The sequence below is a fragment of the Xenia sp. Carnegie-2017 genome, unplaced genomic scaffold (genome assembly GCF_021976095.1).
Source record: "Xenia sp. Carnegie-2017 unplaced genomic scaffold, XeniaSp_v1 HiC_scaffold_23, whole genome shotgun sequence".
NCBI classification, from domain to species: domain Eukaryota; kingdom Metazoa; phylum Cnidaria; class Anthozoa; order Malacalcyonacea; family Xeniidae; genus Xenia; species Xenia sp. Carnegie-2017.
The window spans coordinates 1,250,757-1,272,186 of NW_025813486.1; the positions used below are offsets into that span (position 1 = coordinate 1,250,757).

Sequence of the window (21,430 nt, forward strand, 5' to 3'; positions counted from 1 at the left end):
TAACGTGTGTATAATACTTCCTGTTACTTTCCCTTAAATTGTACGTGTGACCACGCCTTACGGCCACATGACCATTTTCTTCAGGAAAGGTTCAATGTAAAGAAAGTTGCGTTTTGTTAACAAGATTTTCTTTTCTTTACACCCCTCCACCCTTCTCCGAAATGGGCGTAAATATGCATTATTAGAAAGCGGATTTACAGCAGATTGTACGTGTTGTTATCATCATATTGTTTTGTTAAACAAACTAAACAAACTCCGAATACAGACTTCTCGTTTTCTTGATACTCAAGATAATAAAAGAGTTTAGACTCAGAGTATCCAAACTAACCTACTCCGTGTCCAAACTCTTGTATTGTCATGAATATCAAGAAAACAGATATCCGTTTTCGGAATTTGTTTTATTTTATTTAAATTGTCTGCTTGTCCTGGTTATTGTTATGTAAGAGAAGTGATAATTTATTTCGTGATAATTGTGACGCTTTTCTCTCTCATGAATTACATTACGAACGCGAAGTTTATAATTTAATGATGAATAAATTATATAATTTCTTAACGTTAGTGTTGAAGGTGGGACTCAATTTAGACAATTTAGGCATCAATTATACAAATGGTTTGGCTAATTGAATGTTATCTTTAAAGCAGATAAATCCTTGTTTGCCATGAAGCCCATCGTTGCTTATACATTCATGATGCATTAAACTTATTTACAGCATACGTAAATGAGGTTTTTCAACCTTTGCGCTTTGCTTTATTTTTGATGCATTAAACTTATTTACAGCATACGTAAATGAGGTTTTTCAACCTTTGCGTTTTGCTGTATTTATGATGCATTAAACTTATTTACAGCATACGTAAATGAGGTTTTTCAACCTTTGCGCTTTGCTTTATTTTTGATGCATTAAACTTATTTACAGCATACGTAAATGAGGTTTTTCAACCTTTGCGTTTTGCTGTATTTATGATGCATTAAACTTATTTACAGCATACGTAAATGAGGTTTTTCAACCTTTGCGCTTTGCTTTATTTTTGGCTGTTATTATATTTTATGAGATGTACATGCTACCGCCCACCGGCCTTGCGTGCTCTCGCCGCCTGTTAGACTGCGATAGGTTTAATTAAAAATGTTTTTATTACCACGAAGTCAATGGATGTTCGCCTATTGGTACATGAATCAAAATTAAAAGCAAGTTCATGAAGAAATGAAATAAATATAAGAAGCATTTTATGGTTGATTTAAAGTACGAGTCAAAAGTCAGTGTTTTTTTAAATTTTGCAGTATCCCCGAACCCTTGTTATTGTAAATTTTACGTGGACAGAAATGATGAGAAATTTTCCATTATACGTGATTGTGACATGATTTTGAATGACACGACTTGAGTATTTAATGTGGTCTTTATAAATAATGAACGAAAAAGAACTTTTTTAGAAACTAGCTTAGAGTGCTTTAATTATGCTGGCATTAACGAGGTGGAAACTTTATTTGTCAATAGTAATTCGAACAAGTTTGTTGAAACTTTAAAAATCGTCTGTGATAACGATTTTCAATCATAGAAACTATTTTCTATGACTGTAAGTTAAGAATCAAATAAACTGTTTATCGGCTTATCTACGACAGTCTCAAATACCTTTATTGCACGACATTTAATGCACTTATACGAATGGTATAAATAATTGATGAAGTTAAGTTTATTAATGGCTTGTTTGCATTGCATCAAAAATGCGTCCACTAAGTGATGTCAGTAGGCTTAAACATGTACGTGTTTTAATGTTACAGCATCATTTTGCAAGAGCTCAAACGCTTTCTCCTCTTCACGAAGAAACGACGACGAATCTATTAATGCAGCTAGAGAAAGATATTTCGCAAGAAAATTTGGGAAATCAGCTAAATGAATTGAAATTGTTTTATCTATGTCTGTTCATTTTTGGCATCAAGATTTTTTAAATGTAAAGGTAAATTATATTTATGTTATATAGTCTTTGATAATTTTTTTATTGGAGTATGTTTACGGGTTTCGTAGAAACTCTTGTCTTAATTTCTCTATTATTACTTTTTCGGAGATATCCGCCCAATCGTTTTGCTCTTTATTTGAAAACAGTGAAGTGTTCTCGTGATTATAGGGTCTAATGGATTGAACCTATATTATTGAACCAGCTGTTCACCTATACACTTGAGAAAATGTTTGACTATATTTTAACAATAGCTTGAAACATCTTGCTCTTCATTTCTGAACTCTCCTGTTCGTGTTTCTAGTTGATCATTAACACATTTGCTGGAAGATTTTTCTTTGTCGAACGTGGTGTATAAACATCATTCTTGATCACGAAAAAGTTGTAGAAATATCGACTTTTTACCGTATAGTCAACATTAAAGGTAAGTTTATCAGAAACGACATGAAATTTACCATTATAGAATATATGTTTGTAAATGTAGAACGTCCAGGTTAGTATAGTCCTGAGAAGGACTGTTTTTGTTGTTGTCGACTGACGTTTTGACAACCTTAGCGGTAGTCATCTTCAGAGTCAATTTGACGCGTCCAGAAAACGATATCTCGCGAGGAAATGTGAAAAATCAACCAAATGAATGAAAATTGTTTTGTATTTAAATCTATTTTTTGTCGTTGCAATTTTTTATATGTAAAATGTAATTGAATTCTGTATTTTGTCCACTTTGGTCATATTTTGCTACAAGTTTTGTGTAAACTCTTGCTTCTTTGAGAAGCTAGGTCATCGTTTTGTACTCATTTCTCGCTGCTATACAAAGATGTTTTTATTGAAGTAGCTATAGTTAAGTAAAGTGTCGTTAGTGTATGTCATTATAGCTATCACGCTCTCTGAACCAGCTAAACACCTGTCAATTTAAGAAAATGTTTCATGATATGCTAAATAATTGTCAGAAACACCTTGTTATTCATTGATAAAATCTCCTGTTCGTATTTCCAGTTGATCATTAACACATTTGCTGGGAGATTTTTCTTCGTTGAACATTGTGTATAAACATCATTCTTGATGATGAAAAAGTTGTAGAAATTGTATCGACTTTTTACCGTATAACCAACATTAAAGGTAAGTTTATCAAAAATGACATGAAATTTAACATTGTAAAATTCGCTATATTTCGTTGGATGTGGCGATTTTTTATCATTAAGCATTGCACGAGCAAGTATATAGCTATGTTTTAGTTCAAAGAAGGATTTTTTTGAAGGTTTTTTGCTTTTTAGCAAAATATACAGAACGTGCGAGCTATTTAGCTGTTTACTTAATTATACAACATGCACGCATCTACGTATGATTCATGACTAGAAAGAGCGCTGTCGTTTGTATATAAATTCTCATTTTATAACTTAACAGAAACTTCTTCATATTAAAAGAGGATTTATCAAACAGAATCACATCGTTTCTAGCATGCACACTTTTCTTCTGTTCTACCCGGGTGTTTTTTCGTGACGCATTTTATTAGTCGTTTGGATCAAGATATATGTAGAAAATTTACAATTTTTAATTTCATATAAAATGTGCAAGTGTCTTGTAACTTGTGTGCTTTTTGGAAGCCTTTGAGCGATTTAATTACTGTTAAAATAAAAAATCTATTCTCGTTTTTTGTAATATGTTTTTATTTTTGATTTGAAAAGCTTAGCTGTTTTTGTAGCTACATTTTGGCTAAGGTCGTATGCTCTTAATATAATGTGTTTACAGTTGTATTTTTGTTTAAACGTAACCATTCTGCATGGAGTAGAACGAAGTATAGAAAAAAACACTTTTGTTTTTATTAAACTGTGTTTTATTTTTATGCTGTTTGTTCATAAACGTTTTATTTGTATTAGCTATGACTCAAAGTTGAAGTCATATACCTTTATACCTTTCACCAACAGCTTTATACCTTTCACAAGATTTTTGAAACTTTCGAGAAGTTGATATTCAACAGGAGCGGCTTCTCTTTCTTGTTAATTCTAAAGAGTTTTGAATCATATAATATTAATGAAGTCAATGCTTTTTAATAAAGAATATGCCTGACCGAGCATGAAAAAAGCGCTTTCTTCAACAGTGTAAGCCATGTACTCTCGCCTAAAAGTTTTCGTCATCCCAGTAACTTCTATTTTCTCAATAATCAAGGCCTTTATTTTGCCATATGTCTTGTCATAAGCTATCTTTTAATCTTGATACAGTCTCTTTTCTTAATTACTGATAAACACCTAGCTATCATTGGCGCCTAACGTCGTTATAAATACCCTGATAACGATTAGCTACTTAAAGCAGTTTTTAAAAATTTTTTTAATGCATGTGGCTTATAGTTATTATAATTTAGGAGAAAATGTTATCGCCGTAGACATTCATATTGAATATTGCTAATTTTGTAGCTTACTAATGGGCGATCGTGACTTGTTTACAATTGCAAGCGTTTTCTTCCGCCGGTTTGTTTAAAGTACTCAGGCAGCTGTTGTAACTAGATTCTTTCATATATATATATATGTGAGCTGTACAAACGAAGTCTCATTTACTGTGTGATTGTTTATAATGAAACATGTTTTTCTCTATGATATAGTGTGAATTAAAGACGTATTAAGAAGCCTAGAAAGTATTAAACTATTGATGTTTAAAGGAACGTTTTGGAAAGCAATGGACGAAAGATCTTTTAGAAGTGTTTCGCTTGTTTCAGTAAGTTTAATTGGCTTAGCGAATCGTCATTATTTTTGTTTTGTTTTGTCTTGTGAATATGTATGTATGTGTTTTGTGGTTTTTTTATATTTTCTTCGTCTTGTGTTGCTCTTTTATGAATTATGTCGATTTTGTTATGTTCTACCAAATAATACGTCCTATCAAAGTAACCCTTGGGAAAAATGAAAATTTCTTTCAGCCATTGAGCACCCATCAATATAATGAAAGACAAAGTTTGTCATCTATTGAGGTTTTTTACGACTAATAAAATACTTTTTCCGCAACTACGCCGCTATTTTTGAAACCATTTGGCAATACATGTACATTATATTACTTTTTCTCTTGATGTATAGCTAACTGGCAACTACAGTCACCTGTCTTTGTTTTCGTTGCCAAGAGGCAGAAAATATACACACAATTTTTGTGCTATAGTGTAGACGTTTTTCAACGAAACTTTGAATTAAAAACTTATTTCTAGAGCATTAACTAGCTACATGTACTGTATAATTAACCTGAAACTGAAAACACAAACCTTAAAAGTCACAAAGCACCCTTTCCAAATAGGTTTTATACGCGTTTTAAAAGTTTTGTTTTATGTTATACGACTTTTTTTTCATTAGCACTGCAGTAAATTCATGTCCACGATAAAAAATCGAATTCTTAAACTCTTAATGCTATCTTTCTGCATGTCCGAATTCAGTCTTGTCTGTAACTTTGTACACAAGTAATGTTTCGATCTCTTGGAGTTGGTAACTGCCGTTCAACAATTGGCAAAGGTTTATGTCCTTTTAGAAGTGGAGTTTTTCATAACAATCTTGCTGCCTCTGATGGAATAAAAATTGCTATTTTAACAACATAAAAATGCTTAATCTCCATGTCACAAAATGTATAACATCCCCTTCATTTCTCACATAAATATTAAAATTATTTAAACTATTTTAAATGGCTGTACGTACGAATGGCATCCTCCAATTTTGCACTTGTTCATTTGGGCAACTGTGGCATAAATATTTCTTAAACTTCAAAACTTATATATGTATAAGCTATTCTAGAAACGGTTCTTCGAACATGGGTTATTTTAACCAATGACGCTTAAAAAGAATTTTACTTGTGTATTAATAATCAACCCGCAAACTTTCTTTCTAAACTTCTTTGCTTTCAGCTGCTGTTTTTGGTGTCGACTTTCAAACGTGCCGACAGCAATGAAGGTAATTTTTCAGTTAAATAACTTAATAAATTATGCACTGTCGACACAGAAATTACTGTGATACAGTGAGCGGTGTTTCTGTGTATGAAAAAATGTGTGTTACGATTTGTTACTGCGACAAAAAAAAGCGACACTCTGTTTAATTTGTCAAAAAGCTATAGTTTCTTATACTTGGGTTAAATGTCTGAGCTCGCAGTTCAGGAAGATCAAAACATGTTGCGTTGCACCTGTTATGCACAATTTTGAACAACATTCTTCAATATTGTTAACAACCATGATCAACGTGGGTTTGATTGCAAGACAATACCAACATAATCTTTTTATGACCAACATTGCATCTGTTTTTATGAATGCAAGAAATGACCGTCTTTCAAGGTCACGTGCTTTAGAACTTAGCATGAATTACTTCATGTAATACATATTCATCAATATATTTACCAACTTCCATTTATAGTGCTGTTCTTGGGATGTTTTAAACCAAACTCGAGTGATTGTTTTAACACAACTGCTGGTGATTACGTGCCTTCTATATCTATTGATGTAAATAAATGCATTGGCGCATGCTCAGACCTTAATCAGGGCCAAAAGCTTGCTGGGATATCAAATGGCGTGTGCGTCTGCAGTCGAAGTACTGACTTTTGCGGCACGAAAGTGAATAATGCTCAATGTTCTTATCCAGCAAGTGAATCATTGTATTATAAAGTCTATCGTGTCAATAATTTACCAACTCTGACCGTACCAAAGGTTGTCTCCACGTTCAGTTTGTTTGAATTGAGTATGAATCCTCTTGGTAAGTCATTTTTCGTAGTTGTGTTGTTTTTGATTAAAACTTTTGTATTTTCTAAGTTTGCGTAAGCAGTAGTTTTTCAAACTTTATTGAATTACCCGTCTCACGTCGTCTGCAACGGTTTGAAGCCAAAAATCTAAATTTTATCTAGGGATGAAAATCATGTTGAATTACCATTTCCCTATCCATATTTAGGAAATGCCTTGTTTGTATGCGTTGTGTAATGTTAATGTTAGGTTTAGACATTTCGGAATGACTTGATTGGCTAATAGCTGAATACAGAGATTTAATTGGAGAACAACTAAATATGGAGATTTGATTTGCTAATAGCTAAATATAGTAGTTTTCAGAATTGCAAATGTACAGAATTGTGATTTGAATTCAGATTTTGACCATATTGATTGATTATTGATTGATTAAACTTTATTAAAAGAGGGTAACACGTGACACAACAAGTGTGAAAAACTTGTGGCCCTCGACCATATTGCGGTGAATGGTAAGAATTAAACACGAGTCACCAGAGTTCCCAAAGTTAAATCTATGAACATAACGCTAGCGATGAACACATCATTTCTCTAGCGATGAACACATCATTTCATTCTTACCATTCACCATATTGCGGTGAATGGTAAGAATTAAACACGAGTCACCAGAGTTCCCAAAGTTAAATCTATGAACATAACGCTAGCGATGAACACATCATTTCTCTGTATATGTAAAGATCTAGCTTGTACACGTTATCAGTTTATATTATTTTATTCGGGGGGGAGGGTATGTAAAATTTTATCCGTGCTCTTGAACGTTTGTTTGATGACTTCTTGTGACCTTCAACCTTCGACTGACCTGCGATTGACCTTCGACCTTCGATTGACCTTCGACTGACCTTCAACCTTGGACTGAACTTCGACCTTCAACCTTTGACGGCTGTGAGCCCACATTGATCTGACATCATGATTGATGGCTGTTGATTAGCGTTATCTTGCAAGTTTATGTTGCCGTTTCTGTTATTTTCGTAGACGTTGTCTTTACAAACTATGATGTTTGTGAGCAACATTTTCTTAGCTATTTTTGTAGTTATAAAAAACGTATTCTGTTTTCAGTTCTCAACTGTTTATACACGTTGGATTATGGTGACAGCGTGACAACTTTACCGTCATCTTTCACTGGGAAAACAACACATTGGTATGCGACTTCCGGAAACTTCAAGATCACGTTATCTTCTCAATGCTTGGCAAAGAGCGTGTCAACTATGATCAAGGTCGTCGAAGAAGAGTTATCCAATGTTAGTCTTCATTGTCCCGAGGTAAGACTTTGAAAATAAATGAAAAGAATTCTCAATTAGTTCTTGCACAGGTATAGGCTTCAGTATAGGCAGGATTATTGGACTTTGTTTTAGATTTTATCAACTTGTGTTTGTTTGTAACTTGAGGTTCAACTCAATCTACCTCTTTAGAATAACGCAACTTGTGTTTGTCTGTAACTTGAGGTTCAACTCAATCTACCTTTTTAGAGTAACGCAACTTGCGTTTGTTTGTAACTTGAGGTTCAACTCAACCTACCCCTTTAGAGTAACGCAACTTGTGTTTGTTTGTAACTTGAGGTTCAACTCAACCTACCTCTTTAGATTTTATCAACATGCGTTTGCTTGTACCTTGAGGTTCAACTCAACCTACCTCTTTAGAGTAACGCAACTTGCGTTTGTTTGTAACTTGAGGTTCAACTCAACCTACCTCTTTAGAGTAACGCAACTTGCGTTTGTTTGTAACTTGAGGTTCAACTCAACCTACCCCTTTAGAGTAACGCAACTTGTGTTTGTTTGTAACTTGAGGTTCAACTCAACCTACCTCTTTAGATTTTATCAACATGCGTTTGCTTGTACTTTGAGGTTCAACTCAACCTACCTCTTTAGAGTAACGCAACTTGCGTTTGTTTGTAACTTGAGGTTCAACTCAACCTACCCCTTTAGAGTAACGCAACTTGTGTTTGTTTGTAACTTGAGGTTCAACTCAACCTACCTCTTTAGAGTAACGCAACATGCGTTTGCTTGTACCTTGAGGTTCAACTCAACCTACCTCTTTAGAGTAACGCAACTTGTGTTTGTTTGTAACTTGAGGTTCAACTCAACCTACCCCTTTAGAGTAACGCAACTTGTGTTTGTTTGTAACTTGAGGTTCAACTCAACCTATCTCTTTAGAGTAACGCAACATGTGTTTGCTTGTACCTTGAGGTTCAACTCAACCTACCTCTTTAGAGTAACGCAACTTGTGTTTGTTTGTAACTTGAGGTTCAACTCAACCTACCCTTTAGAGTAACGCAACTTGTGTTTGTTTGTAACTTGAGGTTCAACTCAACCTACCTCTTTAGAGTAACGCAACTTGTGTTTGTTTGTAACTTGAGGTTCAACTCAACTTATCTCTTTAGAGTAACGCAACATGTGTTTGCTTGTACCTTGAGGTTCAACTCAACCTACCCCTTTAGAGTAACGCAACTTGTGTTTGTTTGTAACTTGATGTTCAACTCAACCTATCTCTTTAGAGTAACGCAACATGCGTTTGCTTGTAACTTGAGGTTCAACTCAACCTACCTCCGTAGAGTAACGCAACTTGCGTTTGTTTGTAACTTGAGGTTCAACTCAACCTACCTCCTTAGAGTAACGCAACATGTGTTTGTTTGTAACTTGAGGTTCAACTCAACCTACCTCCGTAGAGTAACGCAACTTGTCTTTGTTTGTAACTTGAGGTTCAACTCAACCTATCTCTTTAGAGTAACGCAACATGCGTTTGCTTGTACCTTGAGGTTCAACTCAACCTACCCCTTTAGAGTAACGCAACTTGTGTTTGTTTGTAACTTGAGGTTCAACTCAACCTACCTCTTTAGAGTAACGCAACTTGTGTTTGTTTGTAACTTGAGGTTCAACTCAACCTATCTCTTTAGAGTAACGCAACTTGTGTTTGTTTGTAACTTGAGGTTCAACTCAACCTACCTCTTTAGAGTAACGCAACTTGTGTTTGTTTGTAACTTGAGGTTCAACTCAACCTCTTTAGAGTAACGCAACATGCGTTTGCTTGTACCTTGAGGTTCAACTCAACCTACCCCTTTAGAGTAACGCAACTTGTGTTTGTTTGTAACTTGAGGTTCAACTCAACCTACCCTTTAGAGTAACGCAACATGCGTTTGCTTGTACCTTGAGGTTCAACTCAACCTACCTCCGTAGAGTAACGCAACTTGCGTTTGTTTGTAACTTGAGGTTCAACTCAACCTACCTCCGTAGAGTAACGCAACTTGCGTTTGTTTGTAACTTGAGGTTCAACTCAACCTACCTCCGTAGAGTAACGCAACTTGCGTTTGTTTGTAACTTCAGGTTCAACTCAACCTACCTCCTTAGAGTAACGCAACTTGCGTTTGTTTGTAACTTGAGGTTCAACTCAACCTACCTCCGTAGAGTAACGCAGCTTGTGTTTGTCTGTAACTTGAGGTTCAACTCAACCTACCTCTTCAGAGAAACGCAACGCATCACAAGAGATAGGTAAAGTTAAACCCTGGTCAAACCTTTACACGCAAAGAAATTAACATGGGTTAATTTTTAACCCGGATCGAACCCAGGCTGAGTTAATGTCGTGTGAATAGGGGTGACTTTTACTTTATTTACCATCTCCACGCCTCCTGGTATCATAATTTTACATTTGTTTTAAATTCCTTGTTTCCTTACCAGATTCTTGAAGCGTACGATGACAGTTCGTCATGCATGTTGACTGTGCTCAAAGGTTCTAACCTTCGTGTAGTGGATCTAAACAATGCAAATTCAAATTATTTACTTCCTGGTAAGTGCTAACATAACACAATCCATCATCTTCGCAAAAAGGTCATGTTTTCACCCCTAGTTTGTATGTGTATATGTGTGTTATTTGTGAGCAGGATAACTCCATAAATATGTATTTTATTTTAATTGTATTTTTTATTTATGTCGAAATTTTGGAGTTCATTTCTCATCGGTAAAGGAAAAGTGCTTAAGTTTTGTTGAATTTGGATAAAAATTAAACGAGAAATGAACTAAAAATTTTGTTTTCCTTTTTTCTAAACTATTACTGACTGCACAGTTAGGACGTACATAATTACTATGCATATACTAGGAGTATCGTATATTAAGACTTGTACTCCGTTTGGGAGCTTTGTAGTTTCTTATTTAAACATAATGTCACGTCTTGTGGACTGGTTTTAAATTTTCATCTTTTTGCTGTTACCTTTTCGTTTAGATACCGTTGTCGAGTCGATTGGTATATTGAAGTCTGACTCGTTAAACAAACTTTTTGTTCTTCAAGAGGGGACGTACTTTATGCCTTACTTGTCTGTGATAAACGATGGTTATATACAGTCAGTGCAGTATGGTATTTATACCAATGGGACTGTTACTGTTCAGGTTTGTTAAATACTTTGGACCGTGTACATAGATTTCTTATGTACCATCCTTACTATGACATAAGTATAAGGAGATCTAGTACATTGATTTCTTATGTACCATTCTCACTATGACATAAGTATAAGGAGATCAAGTACATTGATTTCTTATGTACCATCGTCACTATGACATAAGTATAAGGAGATCAAGTACATTGATTTCTTATGTACCATTCTCACTATGACATAAGTATAAGGAGATCAAGTACATTGATTTCTTATGTACCATTCTCACTATGACATAAGTATAAGGAGATCAAATACATTGATTTCTTATGTACCATCATCACTATGACATAAGTATAAGGAGATCAAGTACATTGATTTCTTATGTACCATCCTAACTATGACATAGGTATAAGGAGATCAAATACATTGATTTCTTATGTAACATCGTCACTATGACATAAGTATAAGGAGATCAAGTACATTGATTTCTTATGTACCATCCTAACTATGACATAAGTATAGGAGATCAAATACATTGATTTCTTATGTACCATCCTCACTATGACATAAGTATAGGAGATCAAGTACATTGATTTCTTATGTACCATCGTCACTATGACATAAGTATAAGGAGATCAAGTACATTGATTTCTTATGTACCATCCTCACTATGACATAAATATAAGTAGATCAAGTACATTGATTTCTTATGTACCATCCTCACTATGACATAAGTATATAGTGATCAAGTACATTGATTTTTTGTGTATCAATCTGACACTGACAGGAGTTGGAGAGAAAATTACAATTTGTTTTAAGGTTTGGTCTCCTCGCTGTTTGTCGGGTACAAAAGCTTGTCGTGGTGAATGTGTTCCATCGACTGAGATTTGCAGTGGTATTTTGTTGACAGAACAACAGATGAAATCCAAATATTGTTGTCTAAAATCTAATGTGGAAGTCAATTATACTGAATACATTGTCAGTGAAGGTACAATGAACATAGTGTATTTGATAATTCATAAACTGCACTCGTCTTTAACATTTAACAGTGTATGAAATCTCTCTGTCATAGACTGCAGTATAGCATGCCCTTTTTCATGACTTACTACAGTGAAGCTTACACTTCCCTATGACTGACTACAGTATAACATACACTTTTCTAGGATTGACTACAGTATAACATACACTTCTCTATGACTGACTACAGTATAACATACACTTCTCTATGATTGACTACAGTATAACGTACACTTCTCTATGACTGACTACAGTATAACATACACTTCTCTAGGATTGACTACAGTATAACATACACTTCTCTATGATTGACTACAGTATAACATACACTTCTCTATGACTGACTACAGTATAACATACACTTCTCTATGACTGACTACAGTATAACATACACTTCTCTATGACTGACTACAGTATAACATACACTTCTCTATGATTGACTACAGTATAACGTACACTTCTCTATGACTGACTACAGTATAACATACACTTCTCTATGACTGACTACAGTATAACATACACTTCTCTATGACTGACTACAGTATAACATACACTTCTCTATGACTGACTACAGTATAACATACACTTCTCTATGACTGACTACAGTATAACATACACTTCTCTATGACTGACTACAGTATAACATACACTCTATGACTGACTACAGTATAACGTACACTTCTCTATGACTGACTACAGTATAACATACACTTCTCTATGACTGACTACAGTATAACATACACTTCTCTATGACTGACTACAGTATAACATACACTTCTCTATGACTGACTACAGTATAACATACACTTCTCTATGACTGACTACAGTATAACATACACTTCTATGATTGACTACAGTATAACATACACTTCTCTATGATTGACTACAGTATAACATACACTTCTCTAGGATTGACTACAGTATAACGTACACTTCTCTATGACTGATTACAGTATAACATACACTTCTCTATGACTGATTACAGTATAACATACACTTCTATGACTGACTACAGTATAACATACACTCTATGACTGACTACAGTATAACGTACACTTCTCTATGATTGACTACAGTATAACATACACTTCTCTATGACTGACTACAGTATAACATACACTTCTCTATGATTGACTACAGTATAGCATACACTTCTCTATGACTGACTACAGTATAACATACACTTCTCTATGACTGACTACAGTATAACATACACTTCTCTATGACTGACTACAGTATAACATACACTTCTCTATGACTGACTACAGTATAGCATACACTTCTCTATGACTGACTACAGTATAACATACACTTCTCTATGATTGACTACAGTATAACATACATATTTCCATCGGTAATGGCGGTTTTAGAATTATTCAAACAATCTATTTCCAATTTCAAACAACAAGTGTTGCTTTATAAACCATGACCAGGCGACAATTTAAAGAAATATAGTAAATTTTGCTTTTGTAGCAAATAAAACGAAATTTTTGTAGAATTTCAGGTTGATGCAAATATCAATCTTCATGTCTATAAACTCCCGTATCCTGTCCAAGTTCGTCGTGGTGACGTCATTGCTCTGCACTTCAGCAATATAACAACGGTCAGCGGTGTCGATATGGCAGGCTCTGGTCTTCGTATATTTTGTGGGCAGAAATTCAAAAGAAATCAAAGTGTGAAGATCACGAATGCCACCCAACGCTTTAACAGCTCTCTTATTTGGTTTCGTGTTCATGTAATGTCTGGTGTCGTTTTTCAAATGCCAATTATCGCAAGAAAATTTAATGTGATTTTTAATCTTAACGTTTCTGCTGTTTCGACATTCGCTCTTGTCAGTCAAACTATTCTTGTTCAGGTTTGTGTTGGTGAGATTTTACATTTATACACTCATCAGTATGTAGACAAAATATCCTGTTAAATTTATACGTTTTATTAACATCAGTATTTAGAGAATCATTTTATTAAATATACGTTTTATTAACATCAGTTTATAAAGAATGATTTTATTTTAAATAAACATTTGATTAACATTAGTAGCTATATAAAAATATTTTTACATTAAATATACGTTTTATTAACATCAATTTATAAAGCATAATTCTATCTTAAACATACGTTATATTAACATTAGTAGCCATACAAAGTGTAATTTTATATTAAATATACGTTGTATTAACATCAGTTTATAAAGACTAATTTTGCTTTAAATACACATTTGATTAACATTAGTAGTAATATAAGAATGATTTTATATGAAATATACGTTTTATTAACAATAGTTTACAAAGATTGATTTCATTTACTATATTTAATTTTGACAGGAACGCATTACCGGATTGCAAATATTCTCGCCTCTCGCTAATGTATACTATCCGACAATGGAAAATTTAACATTTTCCTTTAACGTATCAAATGGCACCAACGTCACCTACATCGTCGACTTCGGTGACGATGGTGGATTGACAGAAACCTCTTTAACACAATTAAAACATAGATACCATTTGAGAGGTAAAAACTCAATCCATGAATCTAATGAATTTTTATATATTTTATGAATAATAAAGATTCTTATCGTTCTCTGTTGCACTGTTTTCTGTTTTCATTTTTTCTAGGACAGTACGCCTTAAACATCACTGCGTACAATATGATCAACAAGGTAAACGCTAGCCATGTTGTTGCCGTGGTTGTGCCCGTCAAGAACCTTACATTTCTCCAGAATCCAGCTGAAAACCCAGGCGAAGTTGGTGTATTATACACCATACGATTTTTTCTTGAATCTGGTGATCAGTCACGTATAAACATCAAGTTTGGCAATAATCACAGTTCTTTTTTCTCGTGTGGTAACGTGACGAATGAGATTTTTCAAGCCAACGTGACGTAAGTTTTTATATTTTAAACTGCACTTACATAAAGTCTGCCACAACTCGTTGGTTTCAAACTTTTGATGAAGACACTACACTGAAGTGTACAATCGAACTTAAAGTTTTAACCTAAGGTTACGCATGATAAAGGATTTTTTCTCCGCTGTTGAAACCTTTAATTGTCAATTTACAATTACATCTTTAATTCATCAACTTATGTACATTTTCTTTAAACAGGTACAACGTTTCAGGAACATATAACATCACTATCACGGCCTTTGGCCTCGTCGAGAGGAGAAAACTTAACATATCATCTTCAGTGAAGATTCTCCAACGTATTGCTGGCTTAACTTTATATCAAGTTGATTCAAACGCTAAGATACGACCAATTTTTGAAAGTGGATTAATCGAAAATGAATTTTTCGGCCAGCGTCTTACGCTTTTTACTAATGTGAGTGCAGGTTCTGACGTAGAATACACTTGGGAAATAAAAACGGACGGTGAAACGAATGATGACGTACATAAAACCATAAATGGTAGTATTATGAATTTTACTCCAGACACTGGTGGATTGTGGGAAGTTATTGTCACTGCAAACAACGATCTAAACAACGAATCTGCCAGCGTAAATTTTACAATATCGTACAATTGTGAAACTGCTGCCTTCTACGATCCAAGTAAATCATTTCTGTCTACTTTTGAGAATGAAATTCGTAACAGCGTGAACACTAGTAGTAGCGACATCATGAATCTCGAATTTGACCTATATCCTGATGAAAATCCTGGAGAAGTTAGCCTACCGTACACTGTACAATTTTTTGTTGAATCCGGTGATAAATCTTTTATAAACATTGAATTTGGCAATGATAAGAGTGCGTTGTTCTCATGTGGTAAATCGACGAAGAAGATCTTTAACGCAACTGTGACGTAAGTTTTATATATTTTTAACTCTTACTTTATGTCTCAAACACACAGCTCACAGGTTTCAAGTTTTATCACTTCAGATAAAACTGGATTGTATAAAGACTCAACTTTCAACCTCGGATCATTTCTAAGTGGCTGATTACAAGAGCCCGGTAGCCGGGATTCAGCCAAGCGTTAAATGTTTTGGCAAATGGAAAGGTTGAATACTTATCATCAAATAAATCTTCTCAAGCAATTTCACAATATTCTCATTTAATAAATTTCTCAAACCATTTAAAATTAAAACAACCAATTTCCCTAATTTGAGAATTACAATCGCAGTGACTTGTGGTGCTTTGCAAACAGTTGTAATTTTTAACCTTGAAGTTTTGGCTCCTTTCAATCCCTTGAAATCATCGGGCTATCGCTATCCGGGCCAGCTTGTCTTCATATAATCTGGCCCTAATAAATACGTTGGTGTCGTGTACATAAAGTATTAAGTTGCTACTGTAGTTGCTGACCCGTTTATGTGGTCTGGCTGTGAAAATTGTGTGATGATCATTTACTGTGAAAACTGTAGATTTCCAAAGAAGGGAATGATGTTGTAAAGGCTGGCTACGCTATTGCAGATTTCAAAATCGCTCCTAATAAACACATTTGAATAAAGTATATAAGAACTCGAGTTTCAACATCAGATCACTTCTGATGAAGACAATAGATTGGAGTATATAAGAACTCAAGTTTCAACATCAGATCACTTCTGATGAAGACAATAGATTGGAGTATATAAGAACTCAAGTTTCAACATCTGATCACTTCTGATGAAGACAATAGATTGGAGTATATAAGAACTCAAGTTTCAACATCAGATCACTTCTGATGAAGACAATAGATTGGAGTATATAAGAACTCAAGTTTCAACATCAGATCACTTCTGATGAAGACACTAGACTGGAGTATATAAGAACTCAAGTTTCAACATCAGATCACTCCTGATGAAGACACTAGACTGGAGTATATAAGAACTCAAGTTTCAACATCAGATCACTCTGATGAAGACACTAGACTGGAGTATATAAGAACTCAAGTTTCAACATCAGATCACTCCTGATGAAGACACTAGACTGGAGTATATAAGAACTAAGTTTCAACATCAGATCACTCCTGATGAAGACACTAGACTGGAGTATATAAGAACTCAAGTTTCAACATCAGATCACTTTTGATGAAGACACTAGACTGGAGTATATAAGAACTCAAGTTTCAACATCAGATCACTCCTGATGAAGACACTAGACTGGAGTATATAAGAACTCAAGTTTCAACATCAGATCACTCCTGATGAAGACACTAGACTGGAGTATATAAGAACTCAAGTTTCAACATCAGATCACTTTTGATGAAGACACTAGACTGGAGTATATAAGAACTCAAGTTTCAACATCAGATCACTCCTGATGAAGACACTAGACTGGAGTATATAAGAACTCAAGTTTCAACATCAGATATCTTTTGGGTACATACATGTTTACATTCATATTTCATCAACTTATTTATATTTTATTTAAATAGGTACAACGTTACAGGAACATATAACATCACTATCACGGCCTTTGGCCTCGTCGAGAGGAGAAAACTTAACATATCATCTTCAGTAAAGATTCTCCAACGTATTGCTGGCTTAACTTTATATCAAGTTGATTCAAACGCTAAGATACGACCAATTTTTGAAAGTGGATTAATCGAAAATGACTATTTCGGCAAGCGTCTGACGTTTTCTGCTAATGTGAGTGCAGGTTCTGACGTAGACTACACGTGGGAAATAAAGACGGACGGTGAAACGAATGATGACGTACGTAAAACCATAAATGGTAGTATTATGAATTTTACTCCAGACACTGGTGGATTGTGGGAAGTTATTGTCACTGCAAACAATGATCTAAACAACGAATCAGCCAGCGTAAATTTTACAATATCGTACAATTGTGAAACTGCTGCCTTCTATGATCCAAGTAAATCATTTCTGTCTATTTTTGAGAATGAAATTCGTAACAGCGTGAACACTAGTAGTAGCGACATCATGAATCTCACATTTAACCTATCTCCTGATGAAAATCCTGGAGAAGTTGGCCTACCGTACACCGTACAATTTTCTATTGAATCTGGTGATAAATCTTTTATAAACATTGAATTTGGCAATGATAAGAGTGCGTTGTTCTCATGTGGTAAATCGCCGAATAAGATCTTTAACGCAACTGTGACGTAAGTTTTATATATTTTAACTCTTACTTTATGTCTCACACACACAGCTCACAGGTTTCCAGTTTTATCACTTCAGATAAAACTGGATTGTATAAAGACTCAACTTTCAACCTCGGATCATTTCTAAGTGGCTGATTACAAGAGCCCGGTAGCCGGGATTCAGCCAAGCGTTAAATGTTTTGGCAAATGGAAAGGTTGAATACTTATCATCAAATAAATCTTCTCAAGCAATTTCACAATATTCTCATTTAATAAATTTCTCAAACCATTTAAAATTAAAACAACCAATTTCCCTAATTTGAGAATTACAATCGCAGTGACTTGTGGTGCTTTGCAAACAGTTGTAATTTTTAACCTTGAAGTTTTGGCTTCTTTCAATCCCTTGAAATCATCGGGCTAGCTCGCTATCCGGGCCAGCTCGTCTCCATATAATCAGTCCCTAATAAATACGTTGGTGTCGTGTACATAAGGTATTAAGTTGCTACTGGAGTTGCTGACCCGTTTATGTGGTCTGGCTGTGAAAATTGTGTGATGATCATTTACTGTAAAAACTGTAGATTTCCAAAGAAGTGAATAATGTTGTAAAAGGCTGGGTACGCTATTGCAAATTTCAAAATTAGATCGCTCCTAATGAACACATTTGACTAAAGTAGATAAGATTTCAGTTTCAATATCTGATCACTCCTGATGAAGACAATATATTGGAATATACAAGAACTCAAGTTTCGACATCAGATCAATCCTGATGAAGACACTAGACTGGAGTATATAAGAAATCAAGTTTCAACATCAGATCTCTTTTGAGTACATACATGTTTACATTCATATTTCATCAACTTATGTATATTTTCTTTAAACAGATACAACGTTACAGGAACATATAACATCACTATCACGGCTCTTGGCCTCGTTGAAAGGAGAAAACTCCACAAATCATCTTCAGTAAAGATTCTTCAACGTATTGTTAACTTAACTTTGCATCTAGATGATTCAAATGGATTAATCGGAAATGACTATTTCGGCAAGCGTCTGACGTTTTTTACTTATGTGAGTGCAGGTTCTGACGTAGAATACACTTGGGAAATAAAAACGGACGGTGAAACGAATGATGACGTACGTAAAACCATAAATGGAAGTATTATGAATTTAACTCCAGACACTGGTGGATTATGGGAAATTATTGTCACTGCAAACAATGATCTAAACAACGAATCTGCCAGCGTAAATTTTACAATATCGTACAATTGTGAAACTGCTGCATTCTATGATCCAAGTAAATCATTTCTGTCTATTTTTGAGAATGAAATTCGTAACAGCGTGAACATTAGTAGTAGCGACATCATGAATCTCAAATTTAACCTATCTCCTGATGAAAATCCTGGAGAAGTTAGCCTACCGTACACTGTACAATTTTTTTTTGTACCCGGTGATAAATCTTTTATAAACATTGAATTTGGCAATGATAAGAGTGCGTTGTTCTCATGTGGTAAATCGACGACGAAGATCTTTAACGCAACTGTGACGTAAGTTTTATATATTTTAACTCTTACTTTATGTCTCACACACACAGCTCACAGGTTTCAAGTTTTATCACTTCAGATAGAACTGGATTATATAAAGACTCAACTTTCAACCTCAGAACATTTCTAAGTGGCTGATTACAAGAACACGGTAGCCGGGATTCAGCCAGGCGTTAAATGTTTTGGCAAATGGAAAGGTTGAATACTTATCATCAGATAAATCTTCTCAAGCAATTTCACAATACTCTCATTTAATAAATTTCTCAAACCATTTAAAATTAAAACAACCAATTTCCCTAATTTGAGAATTACAATCGGAGTGGCGTGTGGCGCTTCGCAAACAGTTGAAATTTTTAAAGTTGAAGTTTTGGCTTCTTTCAATCCCTTGAAATCATCGGGCTAGCTCGCTATCCGGGCCAGCTCGTCTCCATATAATCAGGCCCTAATAAATACGTTGGTGTCGTGTACATAGAGTATTAAGTTGTTACTGGAGTTGCCAACCCGTTTATGTGGTCTGGCTGTGAAAATTGTGTGATGATCATTTACTGTAAAAACTGTAGATTTCCAAAGAAGGGAATGATGTTGTAAAAGGCTGGCTACGCTATTGCAGATTTCAAAATTAGATCGTTCGTAATAAACACATTTGACTAAAGTAGATAAGATTTCAGTTTCATCAGATCATAAAGTAGATAAGTTTTCAGTTTCATCAGATCATATTTCATCAACTTATGTACATTTTCTTTAAACAGATACAACGTTACAGGAACATATAACATCACTATCACGGCCTTTTTCCTCGTTGAAAGAAGAAAACTCCGCAAATCATCTTCAGTAAAGATTCTTCAACGTATTGTCAACTTAAATTTGCATCTAGATGATTCAAATGGATTAATCGGAAATGACTATTTCGGCAAGCGTCTGACGTTTTCTGCTAATGTGAATGCAGGTTCTGACGTAGACTACACTTGGGAAATAAAGACGGACGGTGAAACGAATGATGACGTACATAAAACCATAAATGGTAATATTATGAATTTTACTCCAGACACTGGTGGATTATGGGAAATTATTGTCACTGCAAACAATGATCTAAACAACGAATCTGCCAGCGTAAATTTTACAATACCGCACAATTGTGAGTCTGCTATTGAAATCTATGATCAACGAGAGAAAGATGAACCCTTCGTTACAACATACGGCCACGATATTCGTATCAATGCTGTCGAATATCTTAGAAATACGTCATGTAAAAAGGAACAAAAAAGTGCTGATTGTTGGACCTACCACTGGAGCGTGTATGAAGAAGATAAAAGAATTAATTTATCGTTCCCTAACAATTCATTTCTTTTCATCAAAAAACGCACATTCAATCCAGGTTCATATAGAGTTCAGGTAAACGCCTTCTGCAATGAAACTGGTCGCAGAGAGAATACAAGTGTGGACAAAACATACATAAAAATTGAAGCGAGCAATCCTGTTGCTATTATTGATGGTAAAAATATACACATTTGTTCTTTGGACTGTGGTTTCGTCTACGCTTAGATTATACTTTAAACTCAGGCCTTACTCTAAAGGTATTCAAAGGTTAGGTCCCAGTCTGTAGTGTAGTCTTAGGTTAGGTCCTAGTCTGTAGTCTGTAGTCTGTAGTGTAGTTTAAGGTTAGGTCCTAGTCTGTAGTGTAGTTTAAGGTTAGGTCCTAGTCTGTAGTGTAGTTTAAGGTTAGGTCCCAGTCTGTAGTGTAGTTTAAGGTTAGGTCCAGTCTGTAGTGTAGTTTAAGGTTAGGTCCCAGTCTGTAGTGTAGTTTAAGGATAGGTCC

General features: G+C 34.7%; 1 protein-coding gene across 2 annotated transcripts in view; it reads left to right on the forward strand.

Annotated features, from left to right (window-relative positions):
- Positions 1-2,255: 2,255 nt before the first annotated feature.
- Positions 2,256-21,430, forward strand: part of LOC124449577 — a 42,648-nt gene continuing 23,473 nt past the window's right edge. The window contains exons 1-16 of one of the 2 annotated variants that reach the window (XM_047000512.1): positions 2,256-2,371; positions 2,941-3,063; positions 4,541-4,653; positions 5,816-5,861; positions 6,315-6,650; positions 7,748-7,950; positions 10,360-10,468; positions 10,901-11,064; positions 11,871-12,039; positions 13,565-13,923; positions 14,390-14,576; positions 14,681-14,945; positions 15,167-15,856; positions 17,405-18,094; positions 18,955-19,617; positions 20,364-21,106. In XM_047000512.1, the coding sequence (XP_046856468.1) occupies positions 4,588-4,653; positions 5,816-5,861; positions 6,315-6,650; positions 7,748-7,950; positions 10,360-10,468; positions 10,901-11,064; positions 11,871-12,039; positions 13,565-13,923; positions 14,390-14,576; positions 14,681-14,945; positions 15,167-15,856; positions 17,405-18,094; positions 18,955-19,617; positions 20,364-21,106 (4,690 nt within the window). In that variant the 5' untranslated portion in view covers positions 2,256-2,371; positions 2,941-3,063; positions 4,541-4,587. The remainder of the gene's footprint in view (positions 2,372-2,940; positions 3,064-4,540; positions 4,654-5,815; positions 5,862-6,314; positions 6,651-7,747; positions 7,951-10,359; positions 10,469-10,900; positions 11,065-11,870; positions 12,040-13,564; positions 13,924-14,389; positions 14,577-14,680; positions 14,946-15,166; positions 15,857-17,404; positions 18,095-18,954; positions 19,618-20,363; positions 21,107-21,430) is intronic. The other variant, XM_047000513.1, reaches the window with a different exon arrangement.